The sequence below is a fragment of the Macaca nemestrina genome, chromosome 6 (assembly GCF_043159975.1).
Source record: "Macaca nemestrina isolate mMacNem1 chromosome 6, mMacNem.hap1, whole genome shotgun sequence".
Taxonomy (NCBI): Eukaryota; Metazoa; Chordata; class Mammalia; order Primates; family Cercopithecidae; genus Macaca; species Macaca nemestrina.
The window spans coordinates 32775465-32797459 of record NC_092130.1 but is presented as its reverse complement, the minus strand read 5'-3'; the positions used below and the strand labels follow the sequence as shown (position 1 = coordinate 32797459).

Sequence of the window (21995 nt, the reverse complement as noted above, 5' to 3'; positions counted from 1 at the left end):
TAGAAAAAAAAGGTAGAGGGATAGAGTAGGAGAAGTAACATTAAGAATAAGGATGGAAAATAGCAGGCAAGATTCTCTCCCAAAGTATGTTCAGAACAGAGATGCTAATGATGATATTTTTTCCCCCAGGGGTGTAAATTCTGCGTTGGCTTCCTTATCATAGTGCCCATGGCACATACAGTAAAAAGTGCAGAGTGGGAAGATGAGAAGAAATCTATTTACTGTCCTTACATTACACTGATAGCCCTGATTTGCCTCACCCTGTTTTTCAAAAGTAGATTAGAGGCCAGGCGCGGTAGCTCATGCCTGTAATCCCCAGCACTTTGGGAAGCTGAGGAGTGTGGATTGCTTGAGCCCAGGAATTCGAGACCAGCCTGACCAACATGACGAAACCCCATCTCTACTAAAAAATACAAAAAAATTAGTCGGGTGTGGTGGTGCACGCCTGTAGTCCCAGCTACTGGGGAGGCTGAGGCAGAAGAATCGCTTGAACGTGGGAGGTGGAGGTTGCAGTGAGCCAGTGAGCCGAGATCGCAGCACTGTACTCCAGCCTGTGCAACAGAGCAAGGCTGTCTCAGAAAAAAAAAGTGGACTAGGGTTCAGTTAAACAAACAGCTATAAACAATGCAAGATAAAGTTTTAAAAAAATGCAGCTTGTTTTATTTTTATATAAACTAAAACACCAGAGTTCATTGATTCCTATATTAAATACATAAATTATAAAATAACCATTCATAAAACTTTACATACAGTAAGTTGATTCCAATCTCTATGGTAATACATACAGTACATGTACATATCCGGTGTACTTCAGAGGATCATTCTGGTGAAACTCAGTCAATTTTAATTTTTCTTTCATTAATAAACAAGCACTGAAGTGATGTATGGAGTCATGTTAATGAGATGGACAGAAAGAACCCCAATTGAGGCAGTTGATTGAATGAAAGCTCTGTGAAATTGGACCCTTGGCTACATTAACACCGTAAACACCTGGGGAATTATGTATTCAAACACATTAACTCTATACTTGAGTCCCCAAAGTATTGGATCTTGAAGGTTAAAACATGCATGAACCCTGTTGAGATGGAATTTTTAGCCAATAAAGATATAGGACTTTTGGTTAATATTAATACTGTCGATTGTGGTGAGCTTTCTGTTGCTCTTTCAAAAAAAAAAAATCAACCAACTAAACAAACAAATAAAAAAACCTATTTGCTGGTTTATGGGCCTGGATAATTGAAAAACCAAGTAGTCTCTGCCTCAGTCAACAGTCAGAAACAATAGTAGTGAAGAGAAGGTGGGGTAAAGAAGAGAAGAGGTAGTCAAGGACGGGAAGAGTTCAGACACTAAATGCTCAACAAAAACATGAGTTTCCAGCAGCAGCAGCAGCAGCAGCAGAAAAAACCTTTCTTGAAGTCTTGCATCCTAGAACAGAAGTACACGTTTAGTAAGCGCTCACACCATCGTACTATGTACAGAATATATTTGTGCGTATATTTACATCACGTATTTATAAAAATGTTTGGATTTTGATCTGCCTCATTGTGGGAAGTCGCTATGGTTAATGGGGGGTATAGGCACAGTCTGTGAGATGTCAGTCAAATAGAAGTGTTGCTACTAACAGATGCTGGGGATCTGCTTTTGGTTGGAAAATTGCATCATCCATTCTTTAGTAAGTTCATGGGGTCTTGATTGTAAGCAAAATTGGGCTCAAAGTTGTTTAACCTTACTGTTCTCACCCTACAGAACTTTGCATATAACAAGGATGAAAATATAAGCAGGGGTACAAAGACCTTAATGCAGAAAAAACCAAAACAAAAACAGGAACCCTCACCAAATCAACCATGTGTACCTCTGACACATTAGTTTGAATATAGCAAATTATAATCCTATTTTTGCTACATTGCCCTATAAGTATATCTTCAGTAATTTTCTTCCTCTTGCTCTTTTTTTTTTTTTTTGAGATGAGGTCTTACCGTGTTGCCCAGGCTGTTATCAAACTCCTGTGCCCAAGCTATCCTCCCACCTTAGCCTTCTGAGGAGCTATCTTTAGGAATTTTGATTACACATTGGACTTGGACTCTCAGCAACAGATTTATTTAGGAAGAACTAAACCACCAAACTAAAGACAGCAAAGGATTGTGAATCTGCCCTGCCCCATTCTGAAATGGAATCATAGAATTTGGCACTTAAAGAGGCCTTACAGGGATTAGCTCCAACCTTCCATTATGTCTGAATCCTCTTGCCAATATGCCTGAAATTAACTCTCAATATAGTACATTATATAGAAATGACAAGGCAGTAGAACATAATGACAGCTTTCCTCACTTAAGATCTAGAAGTCTGCTTAAATAGGGGCTTGGGTCCATATTGGAAGCATAAACTTATGACATAAACAGTCATCTAAGATTTGCTTTGATTACTTATCATTCAAAAGTCCTATTGAACTTTTTCAACATAATAGACAAATCTAAATTAGTAAAGTGATAGAATTAAACTGCCAAAAGCTGTCATTAAATTACCAAAACACTGTTATGAAAATTTCACAAAAGGCAACAAGCAATGCAACTCCCAAACTACAGAGCAAATTTCTATGCTGTATGTGTGTATGTGTGTGTGTATGTGTGTGTTTGTGTATTCTGTGCCACCCTTTGACAGACTGAAATAATGCAATTAAATATTTTAAAAATAAAATGTCTATGCTGTCCATCTATCTTGATGTAATATAACACAGACGATCCAATTATTTAAACATCAACACAAAACCAATGAATATTCTTTTTACAGTTTCTACAAAAACCTAGGCAGGTTAAAAAGACATGCTTAATTTTAAAACTATGAACTTGTGAATAGTTTTACGTTAAAGCAAACATAAGAATTACACAATGGGTTTACAGGAAAATTGGACAATCAATGGACAAAAAGGAACAAGTTTGCCAGAGATTTGTTTAAAATTTAAAGCAAAGTTGAAATAAAATACTGTAGCAAAAAATATTTGGCAAACTTTATTTCTCCTATTACTAGTGGAGAACACGTTTCCTCTCTACCTGAGTGATAACCCAGGCGTTCTATATCAGCTCTACCTTATTCACTTGGGAAGACACACATGACCTTTATGAGCAGTTATTTGTGGGCCAAAAAAAAAAAAAAAAAAAAAATTAAAGCAAGATTCCACCCCTAAAACCTAACTGTTGGCAATAATTTAATTTATATGGCATAAGTCAGAAGGGATGTCACTTTTTTTCAGCAAATTCTATTTCCTAAAAGTAGGGAGGCATTAACAAAAAGTTCGACATTCAATTTAGTGATAGATGCTTTTTAAGTATGATAGTTGAAGATAGTCTCTCCATGTTTTTCCCCTTTCATGAAATTTTTCTATCCTGAATAACTATTTAAATTGGGGCTTTTGTTTATCTCAAATTATCTTTCGTAGTCAGTTATGTTTATTTTCCAGGGTATGAATATTTTATTAAGAAAAATTAAGTTAATGAACCCTGAAGAACGCTGTTCTGATTGCTGCAAACTCATTAGCCAAATGCATCTAGGTAGTACAGATGCAGAAGTGGAGCCACAGGAAATCTCACTGTAATTGATAACTTTATTTATTTTTATTTATTATTATTTATTTTTGCTATTGCTGAACATCCTATCCAAGGGAAGTATTCATTTAAACATGGTCCATTTCCATGGACCCATGAGTGATTGGAACATACATCCACGATTTTGCTGATGCTTTTATAATTGTGAAAATGGATAATAGAGAGATGTATCTATTGAAATATTTAGACCTTATTCAAGGTTATATTAATTTTGAGGCTCATGAGCAAGACTTGGTAAAACTTACAGTTCAGCCTATAGTCTAGAGAAATTTGCTAATCTCCTGGATCTTAAGCAAAGAAAAAACAAACCTTCTTTTGCGTGACCCTAAACACATCTAAAGCTGCTTGGACAATCATCCTAGCTGTTGTTCTCATATGATTTACAGCAGATAAGCCGATTAGGCATATAAACCATACCACATTTGCAAATATTTCCAATCATTTAGAAATAGCTTGTTCATGGAAATAAATTTTGACTTACAAATTTCTTGGTGGGTGGGAAAACAAAATTAAGAGAAGGAAGGTGTGTGTTGGAGCAGATGGAATATAGATTTACTCATATGGGCCCTGGAACAGAAAATGAAGAAAAATGGAAGTCTTAGATATGTGAGAGTAATTTATCCTCTTCCATATTTTCTGACTCAAGTTTGCTAGGGTTGGGTCACCAACATTGTAGAGGCATCCTCTTTCACATTTTTTGCCTAATGAGCCTATGGCTCATATTTAATCTTGAACCTACCTAGTTGAATAAAGAATCCAGCAGGAGGCCGGGCATGGTGGCTCAAATCTGTAATCCTAGCACTTTGGGAGGCTGAGGCAGGCAGATCACTTGAGGTCAGGAGTTCGAGACCAGCCTGACCAGCATAGTGAAACCCCATCTTTACTGAAAATACAAAAATTAGCCAGGCGTGGTGGTGTGCACCTGTAATTCCAGCTACTAGGGAGGTTGAGGCAGGAGAATACTTGAACCTGGGAGGCGGAGCTTGCAGTGAGCCGAGATCGTGCCAATGCACTCCAGCCTGGGCAACAGAGCAAGACTCCATCTCAAAAAACAAAACAACAACATCAACAACAACAAAGAATCCAGTAGGATGGTCTGTTTTGTATCTTCCCAGTAGGACATGTCATCTGACTTTCCTCCAGAATAAAAGATTATCAAGCTAATTATGTGATACTGTCAGTTTGCTCCAAGTCTTTGATGATTGGCTCTCCTGTGATAAAAGTAGAGTTCTGTATGATGGCATGCATATGCAATCAAGAGAGCTGGGAGATACTTATCATATAAATGACACACTCTTCTATCTTGTTCAATAGCATGAGATGATCTGTTTGCTATAGATTATTAAAGATCCTGGTTTTGAATCTCTCAATTTTTATTGCTAATAATGTCCCAAGTAGCTTGATAAGCAAGCTTCAGTGCTATAGTGCTTAAATTTAACCAAACCGAAGCACTATTTTATTACATGAGGGAATCTTTTTGTCAACAACACAAGAAAGTCAAATAATACAGCACTTGTAATAATTACAAAGCACATTGTGCTACTTTAAGCACCTCTTGTTCTAAAATTGCAAATAAAACTTTATGAAAAAGCATTTTAACCCCATTTTGCAGATGAGGAAACTGAGGCACAGAGAGGTTAAGTGACTGGGCCAAAGATACCTGGGTCAGCAGTAAATGTAAGAACACAAAGTGGGACCCCAGCATTCTAATTTTTATTGTACATTCTTCAGTTATTGTTCTGGCTTTGCAAATGCCAGTGCTAAAACTGAAGGATGATACTGAACCCACATATGGAAAGATTTGTATAGCGTTTCATAGAAAGAGTTTCTGGCTCCCTACACATATTCTCTATGCATGGGAATTCTAGCCCCATAAATAAAACTTGGAAAATTTGAAAAATTGAGGTTGTTCTGTTATCTACAGTAAATGAGGTGTAAAATTAGTTTTTCAGGAACATACATTTGCTCTCAGAGATGAATCCAAGACTCAGTAATACACAACTTAGGAAAAGTACCAGTCTTCTAATTGTCTCTGGTAGAAAATGACCTTGTCAGTAACATAATGTTATTTCTATATAAAAAAGTAGAGCTATCTTGTTGCTGTCATCTGTCTGGGAAAAAATGTTATCACTCTAAACAAGAAGAGGTCAGAATGCTCTAGGCATAGAAGGATTCTTTAAAAAATAATAGTTTAGTTTAATATTCACATCTCTGTGGCAAACCCGACTCTTGGTAGAAATGTACTCATTGATTCTGTTGTGTTTTTGCCCAGATCATATATAGCATATTCATTTGCAGGCAATTTTAAGCAGCCATTTGAAAACCAGTATTTTGGAAACGAAAGATTCAGAGATGCTCTCTGGCCCATGTTCCCTATAGATGTTGGCGTTCTAAACAGAACTAAGTCAGGGAGCATGTGATTTACAGTATCATCTTCTTAGTTCTCAGTATGAATGAGATCAGTCCGTTGTTGATGGAGGGATGCAGATGTGAGAGGAGGACAAGGAAGCATCGAATCTGCTTTTATTTCGCATGTTACATTCGCCCAGGTCCTTTGACTTGGTTACCAGTTTTGTTATGGTCACTGTGATCCACTTCTCATCTGTCGTCTGTGGAATGAATTCCACAAGCTCCACCTTTTGCAGAAAAACAAAAAACAAGAGTGTTTTTCTTCCCATTCACGATGCGGATGTCTCTGTTCCTGAGTTTAAAACAATCATAAAGACAGAAAAGCAAATCCCTGTAGTAAGAAACCAGACTTTTCAAATGAAACATTTTATTGTAAATAGCTCTTCATAGGTATTCCTCGTGCTTCACTCCCCACCCACCCTTGTTTTTTTTTGTTTGTTTGTTTTGATCTTTTAAAATGATGTTTATTATCAGGACTAGTGTTTCCATGGGGTGTGGTGTTACATTAAAATGACCCCCCTGCACAGCAGGGGTTGAATGTTTCATTGTAACTTTGGTTCCATGCCCAAGACACATCTTTGCTTGATCTGCCGAAACTAGTTCCATTGCTGAACTTTTTCTTTACACAATATATGTTTATAGTTCTTCTCTTCTGATTTGACATTTACATGTTTCATTAAATGCAGCATATATTGTAGATTTTCAACAGAGTTGTGTAGGAACTGTCAAGTAAGAAACCTTGAATAATGGCTTTAAAATACACAGTTGTAGTCCTGGCTACAGGGTAGTTCTTAGCTTTTGATCTCCCTCTCACTGGTGTAAACAATTTTGCCATCTTTGAAGGTTTAGAAGCATTTGTCTTTCTGGGATCTTATCCATGTTTTCGGTTACTCTGTAAAACAGAGGAAAAAAAATTATTTATGTATCATTTTTATTAATAGCTGAATCATAAAAAACAAACTTTAAAAAAAGACACACACGTTTTATTCTTTACCACCGCTTTGATGTGTATGATCTTATGCAAGTTACATCTCTAAGCTTAGTTACTTTAATTTTAAGTGAGAAAATAGAAGTCTGTATTTCAAAGGTTGTTGCAACACAATGCATATAAAACTATTAATGGTTCTTGTCTCAGAGTGAGTTGCCTGAAATATTATCATTACTGCCTTTTCCTCTAAGGCCTTCCAAGGTGATAGCTTAAGAAGTTAAATTGAATCATCAGGCCCCAATATATTCATTTAAGATGTTATTTTATTTTTGAAACTTATTTTAGATTCAGAAGGTAAATGTGCAGGTTGGTTACATGGATATATTTCATGATGCAGAAGTCTGGGCTTCTGTTGAACCCCATCACACAAAGTGAACATAGTCCCCAATAGGTAGTTTTTCAAACCCTGCCACTTCTCTGCCTCCCACTTTTGGAGTCTCCAGTAGCTACTATTTCTGCAATATGTTATTTTAATAGCAGACTTGTCTATTCCCTTCAGTGACTTAATTCTTTGTCACATTTCCTCCCCAACAAAATTGTAGCCATTGGCAAGTTGTCTCCACCGAAAGTCCTGATTGAAGAACTCCCTGGGAATTCTTCCACACAGGTTTCTCGGTTGGCCCAGAGATGTCCCTGAAAAGGTGCTACTCTGGGGATGCGCCAGTCAGGACTCCTAGCCCTGTTGCTCTGTAAGTCCATATGTCTGAGTTTTCACTTGTGTAGAAGTCTAGGTCGTAATGCTGTCTTCCAATGAAAGTCAGAAATAGCACAGAAGATGTGCTATGAGGATGTGCTATCATGTGCTACTTAAGGGAATGACCTTTAGGGTCTGAACAACATGGATAGAGAAAAAGGGATTTCTGTTTTCTTGCTTATGCCCAAAGATGAGTTATTTAACTTCTCTAAGCCTCAATCTCCTCATCTATAAAATAAGGACACTGATTCTGTAGAAGGACTTTACTATTACTCCAGAAACATTAAATCCAAAGTTAAATGTTAAAACCACAATCCAAGGTGGAGGAAAAGGAGGCACTTAGTACCCCAAGGATACTTCTAGTCTATCAACCAGAGGCAACTTAAAGATCCAAAGAAATTCCTGCCATGAAGGCATATTTACGGAGCCATTTTGCTCCCAAGACAAGGTTAGACTGGGATGAAAGAGTGACAGAGTCACAGAGGAGAACCTGTGGGAAGGAAGTACGGTGGTCCGGGAGAGATCACACTGAGGGAATGAGGAGGAGGTACAAAGAGGCATAAAGAGATTGATGGTGGAGTCACAGAGGCACACTTGCCTTCTATTACTTAGACATAGAGTTTCTCATCTTCCCTTGCCTATATGTGAGCAGAGAACTGAACAGTAATGACATGGCAGAGACAGGGGCCACAGCATAGTTGTCTCTTTGTCCCATACTTCATCAAAAAGCTACCTCCTCAGCAAAAAGCTGTGGGTTGTACCACCAACAATGGGAGCCAGTGAGGCAGTGGAAGAGGCTGGGCCTTGGCCAGACTGGGAATAGTGCAGTGGGCATCCTCTGCACAGCCTTCTGAAGAATTCACACACATGTTGCCCAGAATGGTCAGCCTTTGGTCACCTCTCATAGAAAAGATATCAAGTGTTGGACAATAGTAGCCAGAGAAACATCTGCAATCACTGTCAAAGGAGTTGAAAGGGATAATCCTTTTCCCTCTTCTTCCTTCCTGCTCTCCAGAACAGCTGAGCCTTGAAGAGGCAGAGAAGAAGAAGAGATCTCTTAGAGTCAGACCCTGAACTACAGCTCCATGGGGGTACTTGGCTCATGCCTAAGGTAGGATAAGGGAAGAAATGAGAATAAAACAGAGTCTGAAATTGAACTTTTAAACTGGGTTAAGACTTTTGAGGCTTGAAAGTGACTGAGAAGTTGGGGGACTCACCTATTATTTAATTAGAAGACGAAAGAGGGAAATAAGACAGAGCCTGAGTGAAGAAAGCTATGATTTGAGAAAATAGATCAAGATCATATTTACAGTCCACTGGGATGGGAGCCCCAAATAACTAGTTACAAATATAACATTCTCCTGTTCCATGGTAAAGAAGAGAGTTGATCTGAATATATATAAAAAAATCTTCAGGGATGTATTTTTGTTTGTGTGTTTTTAAATATAGAATAAATATACAAACACAAAAAGTCTTTTACTTGCAAACTTTCAATGTACAGTGTATCAAAGATTAAATCTTATATATTGTGTCAAAGCATGTATGCATCATTTCCACCTATCAGAGCTGAGGTACAGCCCCTCATTTAAGCAAACACATGTTGGCTTTAAAAATCAATGTACTTACAGGCAGTCCAGGCAGTTTCCTAGAATGTTAAGTTTCTATGAATTGAGAAGTACTTGTAAAAGGAACTATTATTTCTATAGTAAAGCCAGATTTATTCAAATTAGCATTCTGAATTATTGCAGTTACCCAGTGGGTAACAGGAGTTCCTTTTTTTTTTTTTTTTTTTTTTTTGAGACGGAGTCTTGCTCTGTTGCCCAGGCTGGAGTGTAGTGGCCAGATCTCAGCTCACTCCAAGCTCCGCCTCCCGGGTTTACGCCATTCTCCTGCTTCAGCCTCCCGAGTAGCTGGGATTACAGGCGCCTGCCACCTCGCCCGGCTAGTTTTTTGTATTTTTTTTTAGTAGAGACGGGGTTTCACCGTGTTAGCCAGGATGGTCTCGATCTCCTGACCTTGTGATCCGCCCGTCTTGGCCTCCCAAAGTGCTGGGATTACAGGCTTGAGCCACCGCGCCCGGCCCCAGGAGTTCTTTTTAACAGGTTGCTTAACAGTGCTGCACTTTAGTTTCCTCATCTGTGGAAAACAGCAATTGCTGCTACCATTTTGGAGACTTTACTACAGGCTACAAATTCGTTTTTTTTTTCTTTCTGATACAGGGTCTTGCTTTGCTGCTTAGGCTGGAGTGCAGTGGTGCAACCTTGTCTCACTGCAGCATCAACCTCTGGGGCTTAAGCCATCCTTGCACTTCAGCCTCCCAAGTAGCTGCTACTACAGGTATGTGCCCCCATGCCCAGCTAGTTTTTGTATTTTTGTAGAGATGGGGTTTTGCCATGTTTCCCAGGCTGGTCTTAAACTCCTGGGCTCGAGTGATCCACCTGCCTCAGCTTCCCAAAGTGCTGTAATTACAGAGTCACTGTGCCCAGCTAATGCCACAAACTCCAAGTCTTGAGTATGGTGATGTCACTTCTGACTGGTGGTTGTAGCATCTGTAAGGGTACCACCATCTAACCAGTTACATCCTCCAGGAACACAAGGGCCATCTCTGACACCTTCCACTCCTCACCCTTTATATGCAATTTATCATAAAGTATTCAATAAATGGTAGCTATTGTTATTACCTCCACAATACAGATGAGGACACTGAGACTGAAGATTATTAAATAATTGGTCCATAAAAATCCTGGTAGGGAAGACATAATAATACTGCATGAAATGTAACTGAAGCTGGAGGATCAGGGAAGACTTCCTTGATTTTCCACTGAGGTGGGAAGGATGAATGGGTATCAACCATTTAATCAAGATGTGGGAAATGTGGTCCAGGAAGATGGAAGCACATCTTGAAAGGCATGATTCAAGACAGAATTCTTGGTATGTCTACAAACTTGACCTTCAATGAGCCATTCTATGTGCCAACTACTAAACTAATTGCTTTACCTGTATAATATTACTCAATCCTCAGAAAAACAGTGGGTGCTATTACTTGCCAGTTTTTTTTATATTAGGAAATTAACGTTTGGAGAGTGCTATATTTTGAATGTTGTGTCCCCTCCAAAATTCATGTTGAAACTTAATCCCCAGTGCAAGAGTATTAACAGGTGAGGCTTTTAGGAGGTTATTAGGCCATGAGTGCAGAATGGATGAGGGATTAGTGCCTTATGAAAGAGCTGGAGAGAACTAACTTAGGCTCTTTTGCCCCTCTGTCCCTTCTGTCCTGTGACACAGCTTTGCCCCCTCCAGGGGATGCAACAACAAAGTGCCATCTTGGAAGTAGAGACCAGGCCATCACCAGACACCAAACCTGCTGGTGCCTTGATCTTCAACTTCCAGCCTCCAGAATGGTGAGAAATACATTACTATTACTTATAAATTACCTAGTCTCAGGTATTTTGTTATAATAGCACAAATGGACTAAGAGAGTTATAACAGTCTCTATTATGCAGGATTGTTGTAAGTATTACATAAAATGATAAATATAAATGTACTTTTTGAACTGTCAAGCAAGATATCATCTCCTTCTTCCTTATTGAAATATCATTAATATTATTTTAAAAGTATTTATTGATTGTTGACTACGTGCTAGACACTGTTGATTATGTGCTAGGTATTTGGTATACAAAGCTGAACAAAATTATATGGTCGTTATCCTCACGAAGCTAATTTACAATGAGAAAGAGAGACATTAATTAAAATATTTATATATATTTCCCCAATGTATGGAAAATTTGTCCAGAAGGGAAGTTGAGAAAGATGTCTTTGTGGGAATCACAACTGAATTGAGATCCGAAGGACAGGTGAGTAGTAGGTGTTTACTAGTTAAAGCAGAAGGGAAGCATTCTGTGCACCAAGACAGCTTGGGCAAACCCTGTGGAAGGCAGGAAGGCATGTGGTTCATTAACAGAAACTGGAGCAACAGGAAGCCTGAGAGATTGCCCGTGTGGTTAGACCATGCAGGGTTTTGTTGGCCAAATTAAAAAATTCAAATTTGATCTTTTTTTTTTTTTTTTTTTAAACTTGTTATCAGTAGATTGGTTGAAGGAACTTGATCCTAATAGTGATGTTTTCCTAGGAGGGGGTCAAGGTAAGGTTTGCCTTTCTAAAAGCTGACTAACTGCTGTGTGGAGAATGAGTTATAAGAATGTCTATAGTGGAAGCACTGAGCCCAGTTAGTGGGCTATTTCAGCTACAGAGGAGGGGATAATACATTTGTTTATGTCCTCTTTCCTTTGTCAATGCATTCTTTAAGGTAGTCTTCAAATGGTATATAAAAAAATCGAATATGAGTTATCTTTGTAAGATATGACAATGCTCTTCATGGCTTTGATCTAACATATCCCAAATCTGCTTTCATATTCATTTTCCAAGCTATTCATTCATCCATCTGCCTCTCAGTTCATCTGTCAATCTGTAATTTATTCTGCACCTAGGATAGATAAGGCATTGTTATAGACACTAAAAATACAAAGATGAATAAAACATAACTCCTACCCTATGCTTTATTAGTACAATTTGTGAGACAAATAGGGAAACAATTTATTTATGACTGGATAAAGCTAATGGATACATTTACATAAAAAGGAATTACTAACTGGCATACAATGAGTCATCTTATAGGCTTTCCTTATCCATACAAAAACTAAAGAGTAAAATTTTCCTACTAATACTTTATTTGTTTATTTATTTTTTTGGTGGGGGGGCAGAGTCTTACTCTGTCACCCAGGTTGAAGTGTGATGGTACAATCTTGGCTCACTGCAGCCTCTGCCTCCCAGGTTCTAAGTGATTCTCCTGCCTTAGCCTCCCAAGTAGCTGAGATTAGAGGCACGGGCCACGACACCTGGCTAATTTTTGTATTTTTTTTTTTTTTTTTTTGGTAGAGATGGGATTTCATCATGTTGGCTAGGCTGGTCTCGAACTCCTGACCTCAGGTGATCCACCTGCCTCAGACTCCCAAAGTGCTGGGATTATAGGAGTGAGCCACCACGCCTGGCTGATCCTACTAATACTTTAAATGATGAATATAATAGAGACTGGTCATGTGGCCATTAGTTTTCCCCAGGCTACCTGAGTAAATGTTTGCACATTTTAGCAAATAATGCAGTATTTAACTTTTCTTAAGTTTTTTCATTAGAAAATAACACAGTATTATGTGCCTTTTAACATTTTTTATGTTACTAGACAGGAAGTAAAAGTATTGGGCTGTCAAGTTCAAAAATATATGGTTAACACTGGAGAAATATCATTAAAAATTATATATATATATATATATATCCAAATGCATGTAAAATTTGTTCAGTGGGGGACAGTAAAAATGAGCTAGACCAGTTTATATGGATAAAGAATCACGATCACCTGTTCTCTGGTCCTCCCAACTTGATAATGAGCAAAACTGGTGCTGTCATGTTCTTCATTAATTCATCCCTGCTCAGAAGAGGAGGATTTTCAATGGGTCATTGCAACCTGGGTGTAGCAACTAATCTGGTGATAGCTATTTTTGTATTCCTCTCATTTTTTTCTTTCCTTTGTCTCCCTGTGTAACCATGTAATATGAAACAATGAGTGGTTGCTATGGCTTAAATGTGTTTCCCACAAAGCACGTGTTAGAAACTTAATCCCTAATGCAACAGTGTTGGGAGTTGGAGCCTGATGAGAAGCCATGAAGGTGGAGTGAACGTCTAGTAACTCCAGGTCCTTCATCCTTTGGACTCCGGGACCTGCACCAGCAGCCTCCTGGGGCTCTCAAGCCTTTGGCCTTTGACTGAGAGTTACACCTCTGGCTTCCTTGGTTCTTGGGTCTTTTTTTTTTTTCTTTATTTTTTGAGATGGAGTCTCACTCTGTCACCCAGACTGGAATGCAATGGTGTGATCTCAGCTCACTGCAACCTCCACCTCCCAGGTTCAAGCGATTCTCCTGCCTTAGCCTCCCCAGTAGCTGGGACCACAGGTGCCCGCCACCACGCCTGGCTAATTTTTTTATTTTTAGTAGAGACGGGGTTTCACCATATTGGCCAGGCTGGTCTTGAACTCCTGACCTTGTGATCTGCCAGTCTTGGCCTCCCAAAGTGCTGGGATTACAGTCGTGAGCCACCAGTGGTTCTTGGGTTTCTGATTTGAACAGAGCCATGTTACTTCTCTGTTTCTCCAGTGTGCAGATGGCTTACCATGGGACTTCACCACCACCATAACCAGGTGAGTGAATTCTCCTAATAAAGCCCCTCTCATTTTCATCTATCTGTCTATCTGTCTGTCTATCTATCTATCTATCTATCTATCTATCTATCTATCTATGCTATTGGTTACCTCTCTGGAGAAAGCTGACTAATACATTGATATGCTATTCCTTTGGAAAACCAGAATGCATAGCCAGATAATATCTTCTGGAACTACTTGGAGTCCCCTTGTTTAAAGTAAAAGTTCTAATATAATCCATGCAGTTATTTAGTCAGCCAACACTGAGTCCAGAAAGGGTGCCTTCTAGAGAGCGTTCAATGGCTTCTATATTATTACTCACAATAATGACTTAGGCAATTACTAAAAGAAAAGAAGTAGGAGTCACTCTATTTTAAGGAGGACTTTGTAATTTAAGCTAGTCTTGGGTTTATGAACAGAATACAAATCACTAATTTAGTATGGAAAAAAAATATGATAATTTACAGTAAGCTTTCACTACCTACCAATAAACAAGCACTTTTCCCTTACTTATTCCTATTTCTCTCTTGCCAACTTTGGAGACATAAGTAGCATTAATCAGTTTTCAGTGATGTTTTATTCCCTAATATTATTTAAAACCAGATTATTCCCTGAGAAGAGGAGATGAAAAAGCAACTACTTGCTTGGGTTTAGGCTGTAAACTACTTGGCAGTACTAGAGGTTATAATTTTGAATTTAGTGTAATTTTGTATACTAGAATACCAGTATAATTTAGTATAGTTTTGAATTCAGTAAATGTGGTAGCTAAATTTTAAATGGAATAATAGCTACGAGTTACTGATTAATGATTATCCAGGCACTGTTATGCCTTTGACATGCATAACATCATTTCATTCTCTCAATATAACATCCTGCTGTAGGTAACATGACTATAACCATTCTGTGGAATAGGAAACCTAATCTTGGGTGGATTAAATAAACCGCCTATCTCCACACAACTAGCAAATGGCAGGACTCAAGCTTAAAAGTATATCTGAGTTGTAAGCTGTGCCCTCTAACCTCTCAGCCATTTTACTGCATATGCATTATATTACATCACCCAGATTCACTGTCACATTCATTTGCTATATTATTAATTATCATTATAGTCATTCACTTAACAGACAATTGCTAAGTGTCATTTATGTGCTACTTTGGAGGAAAAACATCAAATCTTGTACATCCCTCAAGGAGTTACACAAAATGGGAAAAGGTACAGAGAGAACACACTGTAATTTCAAAAGCTAATAGCTAAGTAGTACAACACAAACAAATGATGCTTCTCATGAGGATACATATGAAAACCAACGTTGTTTGAAACATGGGAGAAAGGCCCTTTTTAATTTGTGAGGCAGTTTGGTGGTTAAAAGTGGATTCTGGGCTGAGGCTGCCTGGGTACAAATTGGTAGCTGTATGGTCTTGGGAAAGTCACACGCTGTAGTTTCTCCAACTACAAATTGAGAATAAAAGCAATACCTATCTCACAGGGGATTTCATGAGGATTAGATGTATCTATTACTTAGAACAGCTCCCAGGACATAATCAGCTTTGGCCAGCATTGATGTTAATGCTGAAGCCTACACATTTTCTATCTAGTACTTAGGAGGTTTGATATTTCTTCTCTACACCACCATGTGTTACTTGTCTCTTACTGAAATTTATTTTCCCTACTTTTAAAATTTATTTACTGTTTCTTTTTTTTTTTGGTGGGGGGAGGCTGTTTGTTTTCTGATACTCTGGTCATTTTGATCCTTTACTAGAGAATCTCCTTCCACTTCAATTTGGATATTCCCATTCAATTTAAGAGACTCAATCCTCTTCTTTCCATCCTACAAGGCTATCACCTTTCTTGACAGACAAAGGACAGTGGTCAGTCTGAAAAGAAAATATTTTGGAAGAAAGAATATAGCCAGAGAGTGAGTTACGAGTTCATACATTTTCTGAGCATATGTGCTTAACTCTTTGCTTATGTCAGGTTATTCTAAAGCACTTTTACTTGTGTGTTCCATATCCAGGTAACAGATCTCATACCTATGGAGGGAGAAAGTGCCTCTCTTCTATTTTCCAACTTGCTGTAGAAAATGTTAAATCACCCGAGGTCTAGGAAAGAGCTCAGGCTACTATAATTTAATAGGATAATCAGAGTTGACATGAAGTGTGATAAATGGATTTAGAATAGCCGCTGGCCCTTCTTCTTTTTTAACAATGGTATTGAGATTTGTGGTTTCCCTATTTGGCTGGCCATCAGAATCACATAGCGTGCTCGTTAAATACAGACCAGTCCTTGCTCTCACCTCTCCTGCCTTCTCTCTATCTCACCTCTATCTCCAGTGATTTGATTCAGCAAGTCTGAGGTGGGGCTTAAAAATCTATATTTTTCAGCACTGGGAATCACTAAGATTATTTATGCATGTATTCATGAGACGTGGACTTGATAATAGTAATTATAAAACTCTCCTTTTTATTTTCTGTATTAACATTGAAGAATAACTTATTTGAAAACAAGATCCAATTTTACTCAGCCTGCTTCCTTGAGTTTTAATGAACTCCCTAGTCTCTACCGGGGACAAGGGGTGAAAAAAACAGCAGTCATTATTAGCTTGTTAGATTAGCAGAATCAGAATTTTCACGCTGAATGCAACACTAAAGATAAAGTCATTATTTCTTCACTTTGCAGATGTAGATGCAACTTTCTGCATAATGGGAGATTATGATGGGAATACTAACATCCACAGACATTGTGACTTCCCGAAGTAATACAGTTAACTGGAACAAATTCTTGATTCCCAGAAAATTTAGTTTCTTCACTTTTCTAATAATCACCCAAATAGACTGGATCTGTTTCTCAATTTATGGCATTTATGCTAACCAAAGCAAGTGTGTTTGCTTTTTAAAAATATAGCATAGTTAAAAAAATATAGACCAGGCCTGATGGCTTGGTCAACACTTTGAGAGGCTAAGGCAGGAGGATTGCTTGAGCTCTGAAGTTCAAGGCTACCCTGAGCAACAAAGTGAGACATTGTCTCTACTAAAAACAAACAAACAAAAAATTAGCTGAGCATGGTGACATATGCCTATAGTCCCAGCTACTCAGCAGGCTGAGGTTGGAAGATTGCTTTGAGCCTGGGAGACTGAGGCTGCCAGTGAATGATCTGATTGCACCACTGCATTCCAGCCTGGGTGACAGAGCAAGACTCTGTCTCAAAAAACAAAACAAAACAAAACAAAAAACTAAAGAAAGGCATAGTAACTATAGGCAACATCCTTTTTATCAAATACCTCTTAGAACCACATTTTGAGAATTAAATGGAATCTTACCTTTAAGAGGCACCTTGACATCAAGGCCATAGAATAAAGGCAAGAGAGAAGAACAAGAATAGAAACAGAAACTGCAGAAGAAAAAGAAGAAGATTATGTAAATCTGAATTTCTGTAGTGCCATTCAGGTAGTACAAAACCTCAGCTTTTCCACATTGCTCAAGTCTAATCACTTCACATATGAACATCAAGCACCTTTTTGTTTAAAAAAATCCACACCTTTTATGTTGCTACTGACAGTATCAGTGTTCAACTAACATTGATTCATACATTTTAGAATCATGAGGTGGTTTTACGAACAATTAGTCTAAGCTCCTAATTTTATATTTAAGAAAAATAAGTGCAGAGCAGTAAATCAATAGTTTAATTTCATACAATTTTATGGCACAGTGAGGGCTAAAGCTTAGCTAGCCTGAATCCTACTTTGTTACATATCACCATCTCTATCTTTCATGCATGAGAGGGTATTTCAAAAACACAAAATATGATCAGAATGTACACTTAATCACTCAGTGCTATCTTTTTGGTTAATATGATAGGTTTTAGGATTAAGGCACAGCCGGGAGAATATTAATCTGTAGGCTAAATATATACTTAATTACTCACAGTGGAACATTTCAGAGAGATAAATGGACACTGTTAATAATTACATTGGGTTGACGGGTAAAAACTGGGTCTGTCCTGGGCAAGTGGGGATGTCTGATCATGCTATTGGTATAAGAACTGCTTCTACATCAATGGGCATTTCAGATAATAAATGCGTGATGTTGTTCCAGCTGTTATGCCTCCAAGATAGACGACTTCTTATTTGACTCATGGAAGTTAAATGGAATCTGATTTGTTTCTCTTCACCAAAAATTTTCACTTGAGAAACAGATAATTAGGTGGACAAACAGTGCTTGTGTAGCACAGGTATATAATTAACTGTATACTAACTATAAAAAGCCATGGGTCAGGTCAGTTTTTAAAAAATAATTGATTTTCTTGGTGGTTTTCTTTTACAGAGTAAGTCTTTTACTTGATTATCACACTCCAGGAACACACTGTTAGACACATCTGTGAATAAGGGTTATGTTTGGCATTCTCATATTGTGAATGTTATTTGCATATTTCCTTTAATGCTACTGCTTATAAGGTTCTTGCTTCACTATGGCTAAATTCTATAAACAAGTTATGAGTATGGCTCTAAGAGGCATATATTGGTGGCTAGTCTATTATTCTGAAAAGCAAAAACTGTTGCTTTTTTTTTCATTCTTTGAAGGTAAACTTATAGCAGGAGAAGTTGGAGAATGGAGAGTAATGGGCAAATTCCCATTCCCAATATTCCTATGAGAAGATCAGACATCAGAGCTACCTCTCTGGGCATGAGGAGATGCCCATCACTTAATCTGTAATAACAGTCTTAATCCCTGCAGTGTGGTGGGCAGATCATGCCATCTGGAGTCAGAAACCCTGACCTCTGGTTTTGATTTGCCGTAAATTGGCTACATAATTTTGGGCAAGTTGTTTAATTTCTTTGAGCCATTGTTTTATTATCTGTATAAAAGGGGATCATAACATCTGTAGTGTCTGTCTCATAGAGTAATTATGAGAATCAGATGAAATGATGGTAGTGGAAGTGCTCTAGATATGATGCATACAGATATTATGCTCTAGATAAGTGCTGCACACAGCTGAAGCAATTTTGCTAGGTTTGTTCTTGCCACCTGATTCATACTAACTGTGTGCATTGAAATAAACAATAAAGAAGGGATATTACATGTACCCTGAGTGGGTGTTCAAGTACCACAAGGGAAGAATGAAGAGTATCTCTGGCATAAAGGATCTTTAGCCTTTTTACTAGACTTAAGGGTGAGGAGAACTGAAGTCCAGTGAGTAGAAGGTGAATCGTAAACCTCATCTCTAATCAAATATCTAATTAGAAGTCAACTGGATTGTTTTTGAAGTGGTTGAATTTGCTACCATATGTGAAATATGCAGTGTTGATAAATACACTGTATATTGTTGATCCTTGTTTTCTTTGAAGTAAGGTTATTACTCCATTATCATAAAAGTTTAGGAAGTTCAGACCTGTAAAGTGTACAGAGCAAAAGAATTGTGAAAAAATTTACATTGAATTCCAACAATGAACATGATCTTAATCTCCCTTCTTCCAAAATTTTTGAGGGTTTTATTTAGAGAATGGCTAGGGTGATGACATTGATAGATTTTTTTTTCCTCCTCTTTTTGTTTTTTTATTTTTAAACCTCAGCTGGACGGGAACTGAATGGGTATCGTCAAGTTTTGGGGGCAGAATAGCCTTAACTTTGACTTTTTCCTTGAGCCAGCCCTAGGGTAGCTTATGAATTAGCAGAGAGATAGCTAAGCACTGGCCATTCAAAAGCATGGAAAATGGAAGATATTAAGTGTGGTCTTTGACAAACAGGGAAGCTGAAAGCAACCCCCGCCTTCTGTGAGGCTTCCTGCCAATCACTGGGAAATTTATTGTACGTTATTGTTGCCTCATTCAATCTCACAGAACTAAATAGCCCCCTCTGAAATGTGAGAAATTCAAATTTAAAATTTTGCAGAGAACGTATACTTTGGGTCGGAATTTTTAAAATTACACTTTTAGAATTTGACTTATACTTTTTAGTGTTTCCTTTTTCACATAAGTGATCTCATTTTTTCCTCATGGAACCCAAGGGAGGAGGAAAGGGCAAATGTTATCATCCCTGTTTTAGAGATACGGCTTAGACAGAGGAAGTCAAGTTATTTACCTAAGGTCAAATGAGTACTGAAGACCCACCCTATACAGAAATCTGGATGCCTGGTGGTCTGGCTACTTGAGCCTACCAACTCCCTTTAACCTCACATATACAGATAATTATAGAAGCAATCTGGGATGAACCAAATTCTAATCACTGTTGCAGAAGGGCAGATAGTTTGCTATTTTCTTCTTGTGTGCCTATGGAAGCTATTATAAAACAGCAATATCGTTTTACATACAGGGATTCAGGTAGCTACTTTCAGTCAATCTCACTGGAATTCCAGAGAAAAACCTATTTGGCATCCTTGCTCTTTCCCTCAGCAGAATGTTCCTGGTGTCTTGGGCCAGACTTTATTATTATTATTATTATTATACTTTAAATTCTGGGATACACACACAGAACGTGCAGGTTTGTTACATAGGTATACGTGTGCCACGGTGGTTTGCCGCACCCATCAACCCATCATCTACATTAGGTATTTTTCCTAATGCTCTCCCTCCCCTTGCTCCCCACCCCCTGACAGGCCCTGGTGTGTGAGGTTCCCCAACCTGTGCCTGTATGTTCTCATTGTTCAACTCCCACTTAAGAGTGAGAACATACGGTGTTTGCTTTTCTTTTCTTCTGTTAGTTTGCTGAGAATGATAGTTTCCAACTTCATCCATGTCCCTGCAAAGGATATGAACTCATTGTTTTTTATGGCTGCATAGTATTCCATGGTGTGTATGTGCCACATTTTTTTTTTTTTTTTTTTTTTGAGACAGAGTCTTGTTCTGTTGCCCAGGCTGGAATGCAGTGGCACAATCTCGGCTCACTGCAAGTTCTGCCTGCCGGGTTCACGGCACTCTCCTGCCTCAGCCTCCCGAGTAGCTGGGACTACAGGCGCTCGCCACCTCGTCCAGCTAATTTTTTGTATTTTTAGTAGAGATGGGGTTCACCGTGTTAGCCAGGATGGTCTCAATCTCCTGACCTTGTGATCCGCCCAGCTCGGCCTCCCAAGGTGCTGGGATTACAGGCATGAGCCACTGCACCCGGCCCTGTGCCACATTTTCTTTATCCAGTCTAACATTGATGGGCATTTGGGTTGGTTCCAGGTTTTTGCTATTGTGAATAGTGCTGCAATAAACACATGTGTGCATGTGTCATTATAGTAGAATGATTTATAATCCTTTGGGTTATACATCCAGTAATGGGTTTATAATTTATAATCCTTTGGGTTATAAATCCAGTAATGGGATTGCCGTGTCAAATGGTATTTCTAGTTCTAGATCCTGGAGGAATCTCCACACTGTCTTCCACAATGGTTGAACTAATTTACACTCCCACCAATGGTGTAAAATCATTCCTATTTCTCCACATCCTCTCCAGCATCTGTTGTTTCCTGACTTTTTAATGATAGCCATTCTAACTGGTGTGAGATGGCATCTCTTTGTGGCTTTAATTTGCATTTCTCTAATGACCAGTGATGATGAGCTTTTTTTCATCTGTTTGTTGGCCGTATTATGTCTTATTTTGAAAAGTGTCTGTTTATATCCTTTGCCCACTTTTTGATGGGGTTGCTTGTTTTTTCTTGTAAATTTGTTTAAGTTCCCTGTAGATTCTGGATAATAGTCCTTTGTAAGATGGATAGATTGCAAAAATTCCCTCCCATTACCTGTTCACCCTGATGATGGTTTCTTTTGCTGTGCGGAAGCTCTTTAGCTTAAGTAGATCCCATTTGTCAATTTTGGATTTTGTTGCCATTGTTTTTGGTGTTTTAGTTATGAAGTCTTTGCCCATGCCTATGTCCTGAATGGTATTGCCTAGGTTTTCTTCCAGGGTTTTATGGTTTTGGGTCTTACATGTAAATCTTTAATCCACCTTGAGTTAATTTTTATATGAGGTGTAAGGAAGGGGTCCAGTTTCAGTTTTCTGAATATGGCTAGCTGGTTTTCTGAATACCATTTATTAAATAGGGAATCCTTTCTCCATTGCTTGTTTTCGTCAGTTTTGTC

The 21995-nt window shown here is 38.3% G+C and overlaps 1 protein-coding gene and 1 long non-coding RNA gene across 14 annotated transcripts in view; one reads left to right on the top strand and one right to left on the bottom strand.

The window, feature by feature from the left end:
* Positions 1–632: 632 nt before the first annotated feature.
* LOC105466912 (janus kinase and microtubule interacting protein 2) overlaps positions 633–21995 on the bottom strand; it is a 191490-nt gene continuing 170127 nt past the window's right edge. For 9 of the 13 annotated variants that reach the window (XM_011716108.2, XM_011716109.2, XM_011716101.3 and 6 more), the window contains 2 exons: positions 17256–17326; positions 5028–6900 (listed from right to left, as the gene is read on the bottom strand). In XM_011716108.2, the coding sequence (XP_011714410.1) occupies positions 17276–17326 (51 nt within the window). In that variant the 3' untranslated portion in view covers positions 5028–6900; positions 17256–17275. Of the gene's footprint in view, positions 4167–5027; positions 6901–10371; positions 12174–17255; positions 17327–21995 lie in introns of those variants that run through there. The other 4 variants (XR_011624589.1, XR_011624590.1, XR_011624591.1 and 1 more) reach the window with 4 other exon arrangements.
* Positions 11020–21995, top strand: part of LOC139363740 (uncharacterized) — a 31600-nt gene continuing 20624 nt past the window's right edge. The window contains exons 1-2 of the long non-coding RNA XR_011624592.1: positions 11020–11091; positions 13894–13937. This is a non-coding gene — a long non-coding RNA (uncharacterized lncRNA). The remainder of the gene's footprint in view (positions 11092–13893; positions 13938–21995) is intronic.